Below are 4585 nucleotides of genomic sequence, written 5' to 3'. Positions count from 1 at the left end.
GTTAAATGGGTTTTAAATGGGTAAATGGGTTTTATATACCCAACCCAATTATGCCCACCCCAAACCCACCCAAACCCGCCCATTTGCCACCCCTAAACAAAACTTGTTCTTTTGTTTTATCTTTTGGTCAAACCAAAAAGATGGTCTTCGGACAAAATTAAAGTAAACACCTTATATTATTTCATATATTCTCAATTCTTTTTTTTTTTCCCCCTTGAAGATTCAATATAATGCTGTGATTACAAGAAAGAATAATTTACTGGTTAAAAATACGCTAACAATATCAATTTTATTTTCTCAAATTTCAATAATTACCACTCAATCTCTGAAAATTTGTTTGTCCAACTTTAACTCCAATACCATATTCTCCCATAAAATTAAAAAAGGACATATCTCCCTTTATTAAAAATGATTAGAGCCTTAGAGGTAAGGTAATAAATTCAAAATCCCTATTAAAGTGTACGGGACAAATAAAAAGAGTTCACGTATCACTTAAAAAGTTGTTATGGTAATTAATTTCAGTTTGAAAACTTAATTAATAAAAATGCTTTGTTGACAATTAGAAGACAAAACTAAAAACTTTAAAATGCATCAATTTAATCCTATTGTTTGTCAATCAATTTTGTCTCGAATAACATATTTTCCCCTTAAAAAATGGGGACACTTAATCCCCCTAATAAAAAATGGTTAAAGGTAAGGTAATAAACTTGAAACCTACCAAATGTGTAAAAGACTAAAACTTACCAACAAAAACAAAAATGTTTCTATACATTTTAACCTTTAAATACATGTGATAGATAAGAAGGGTTCATGTGATAGTTAAAAATCTATCACGAATGTTAATTTCAGTTAATTCAACCAATGCATATCTTTTTTTAGCAAATAAGAGACACACAAAAATTTAAAATTATCAATTTACTTCTATTGTTTGTCAATAAAGTCTAACTCAAATAACATTTTTTTCACAATAAAAAAAAGGGGGACATATTCCCTTATAAAAAATGATTAAGGGTAAGGTAATAAATTTGAAACTTACCAAGTGTGTAAAACTTACCAACAAAAAAAAGAAAAGAAAAGAAAAAGTATATTTTTGCCTTTAAATATATGTGACAGATAAAAAAGGTTCACGTGTTAGTTAAAAAACTGTCACAAACGTTAATTTCAGTTAACTCAACTAAAACAAATCTTTTGTCGGCGAATAATAGACACAAAAAAAATTTAAATTTATTAATTTACTTTTATCGTTTGTCAATAAGCTCTATCTCAAATAAAAATTTTCTTCAAAAAAAAAAGTTTTTTCACTATAACAAATGGTTCAAGGTAAGGTAATAAGTTTGAAACATACCAAGTATGTAAAACTTATCAACAAAAAAAAAAATGCTTCCATTCATTTGTACCTTTAAATATATGTGATAGATAAAAAGGGTTCACATGTTAGTTAAAAAGTTGTCACGAATGTTAATTTTAGTTAACTCAATTAATACAATTCTTTTGTCGGCAAATAAAAGACACAAAAAAAAATTAAAATTATCAATTTACTTTTGTCGTTTGTCAATAAACTCTAACTAAAATAACATTTTTCTTTTAAACAAAACATGTTTTTCCCTATTAAAAAAAAAAGGGGACACATCCCCTTATAAAAAATGGTTAAAGGTAAGGTAATAATTTGAAACATACCAAGTGTGTAAAACTTACCAACAAAAGCAAAAATGCTACTGTACATTTTTCACCTTTAAATAAACGTGACAGATAAAAATAGTTCACATGTTAGTTAAAAAGTTGATATAGGTATTAGTTTTAGTTAAGTCAACAAATAAAAAATATTTGTTGGCAAATAAGAGACACGTGATCAAATCCCATACAAAAAAAAAAAAAAAAAAAAAAAAAGAAAGAAAGAGAAGAAGAAGAAACACATCAGTAATTTTGCTCGAGAGTAAAGTGCAAAATTCATTTTTCAAACCATAAATCCAAATTCTTGTATTTATATATATATATATATATAGAAAAACAAATGGTATAAGTGTATAACCATATAATAAAAATAAATAGAATTAAAAAGTTATTAAAAAACTTTAAAGAGAGCATAATAATTAATAAAGAAAAAGTAGGGAAAAATAAATAAAATGCCAAAATAGGGTGTGGACCTAAAAAATAATAAAGGAGGAGCATTAAACACAAGAAATGTTAGGGCAGTGAAAGAGCAATATAAATATGAACAAGGCACCGACGCATAGCCACACAGAGAGTCTGGTCGGGACCTTCCCACCAGTCCAGAGACAGAGAACCACACACACAACCATACGCAAGACTCAGAGTCAGAGACCCTAAAACCGCTCTTTTCCACAGCGTCTTTACTGTTTACTTAACTGTGGGTTGAAACCGCGGGGATCTGTTGATAAAGTGTTGATACTACTACTACAACCAACAAACCGAAGAAAGAAATGGCGTCTTCTGTTGGCGGAGCAGCTAGGTACATGGCGTACTCTCCGTCTCCGTCTGCTCCTCCTTCTCCTCACCTCTCCGGCCTCCGTTCCGCCGCTGCCGCTGCCGCCGCTTCCTCCGCCGCTGCACTCCTCGACCAAGAAAAGTACCACTCCCTCGATCTCACTCTCTATTTGACTTTTCGGTCCGATCGCTTATTTATTTATTTCCTGCTTAGTCTCTCACTGTTTGTGATTTACTGTGAATTACTTCTACTTCGATTTTTAGCTTAAGTGCTTAGTTAGCTTTGGTTCTTATGAATCGGATTTTGATATATATATTTTTTAACATGTGATCTAAATCGGGATTTGAGTTTATTAGAGCAATATCACTTTGGTTTAAGTGCTCTTTGCTCAGTTTCACGAAATGAGATTTACTTTGAATTAGTTAATAGTTTGAGTAGCTTAATTTTTTTTTACTTTAAATTACAAAAAAAAAAAATTGGTTCATATAATTCAGATTTTGGTTTCTATTTGATCTAAATCGGATCTGATTATGTTTGTGAAGTTAATCTATGCTCACATTATTGATTTGTGTGTTTATCTCTCAATAATTGCGATTTACTGTAAATTAGTTATTATAGTTTGATTAGCTTAGTTTCTTTCTTTAAATAACAGCAACAAAAAAGTTTCATTTGGATCAGATTTCGGTTTTTATTTGATCTAAATCGGATCGATTTTTGTTTGTTTGTTTGTGAAGTCAATCTGAGCTTACATTATTGATTTTTTGTCTTTATTGTACTCCTTGCTTAGTTTCACTAACTGTGAATTAGTTAAAGCTTGATTAGTGTTATTTTATATATATATAAATGTGTTTATAAATGGTTTCCTATTAATTGCTGTGATTCAAGGTTTGGTTTTTGTTTGATCTGCATCAGATTGATTCTATTATTTGTTTTGCATTTTTCTTATTTTGCGTGTGAAGTCTACGGCGTGATGTCAGTTTATTTATCAGTACATTATTGTGCCATTTATGGTTGATTGGTGATCCTTGTAAGTAGTGTCATGACATTGATGCATCTGTGTGAATTCTGATCTGTAATTTGATCTTTGACTTTGACTGGTTTCGGATTTTTCGGTGACAGGTATCTCACTGAGTTATTAGCGGAGCGTCATAAGCTTAGTCCATTTATGCCCGTGCTTCCCAATTGCTATCGCTTGATAAACCAAGGTAAGTTTTGCATTTACAAATTACTGTAGCTTAATATGTATCTTGCCATATCTGGTTATGTGTGATATAAATGGAAACAAAATGTTATTCGGCGTGTAAAAGAGTAGAATTGATGACTAGGAATTCAACTAATTGACAGCACACTTTTGAGTTATGTCTAATCATAGATCAACGACTTACCAATGGAGACAACATGATTAATTTTAACGAACTTTTAAAGCACACATAAATGGTGTAGATGCTGAAGCATGGCCAGATCAGTCCCCCTTTTTGGATTGATGCGTAACTTATTTATGGACCAAAAGTTGTAGAAATTCAGTAGTATTATAAATCAACCAACATAAATGACTAGCTTCATCCTAGAGATAAATGGTTAAAACCAAAATTCCCAAATTTCATTTTGTCTTTATTCATGTGTGTTTGGGATAGAAGAATGACTAGTCATAAATTAGCAGAATTTGAAGTTGTTGATTGGTGATTATATTTTGTATTATGCTGGCATACGGCAGTTAGAGGATCGTGACATGCATCAATCAACTTTGTCTTATTGATATGTAAAGGTAGGCTACTTCATTTGTATAATATTGGGAAGTCACGTCACCTTCTTTGATAACCTCATTTAAATGGTTAGAAATTAACTCTCTTGATTCAGATCATAGTATTCCTTCCTTTCAATTGTCTGTGGACTCGCAAGTACTTAGCATGGGTGGATATAAGTAGTTTAGGGTGATTAGTGCATTGCAGATTGGAAATTGTCATCAATATCTCCGACTCTACAATATGTTGGTGTATGCCATAATGAAGACTGTGAACATTAATTTATTGATTAATTTAAGGCTCAAAGGGTTGTTATTAGAAATTATGCTTAGTATTAGGTATCTAATAGGACCAAGTAGAGGAACTTCTGTGATTTATGGCTTTGTAGTGTATATGG

At 31.0% G+C, this 4585-nt stretch overlaps 1 protein-coding gene across 1 annotated transcript in view; it reads left to right on the top strand.

Annotated features, from left to right (window-relative positions):
- Positions 1 to 2191: 2191 nt before the first annotated feature.
- Positions 2192 to 4585, top strand: part of LOC112003845 (KH domain-containing protein At5g56140) — an 8263-nt gene continuing 5869 nt past the window's right edge. The window contains exons 1-3 of the mRNA XM_065769756.1: positions 2192 to 2587; positions 3566 to 3679; positions 4311 to 4344. Of these exons, the coding sequence (XP_065625828.1) occupies positions 2442 to 2587; positions 3566 to 3679; positions 4311 to 4344 (294 nt within the window). The 5' untranslated portion in view covers positions 2192 to 2441. The remainder of the gene's footprint in view (positions 2588 to 3565; positions 3680 to 4310; positions 4345 to 4585) is intronic.

Source organism: Quercus suber, unplaced genomic scaffold (assembly GCF_002906115.3).
Source record: "Quercus suber isolate HL8 unplaced genomic scaffold, Cork oak 2.0 scaffold_1346, whole genome shotgun sequence".
Classification (NCBI taxonomy): Eukaryota; Viridiplantae; Streptophyta; class Magnoliopsida; order Fagales; family Fagaceae; genus Quercus; species Quercus suber.
This window is presented reverse-complemented; position numbering and strand designations above follow the sequence as displayed.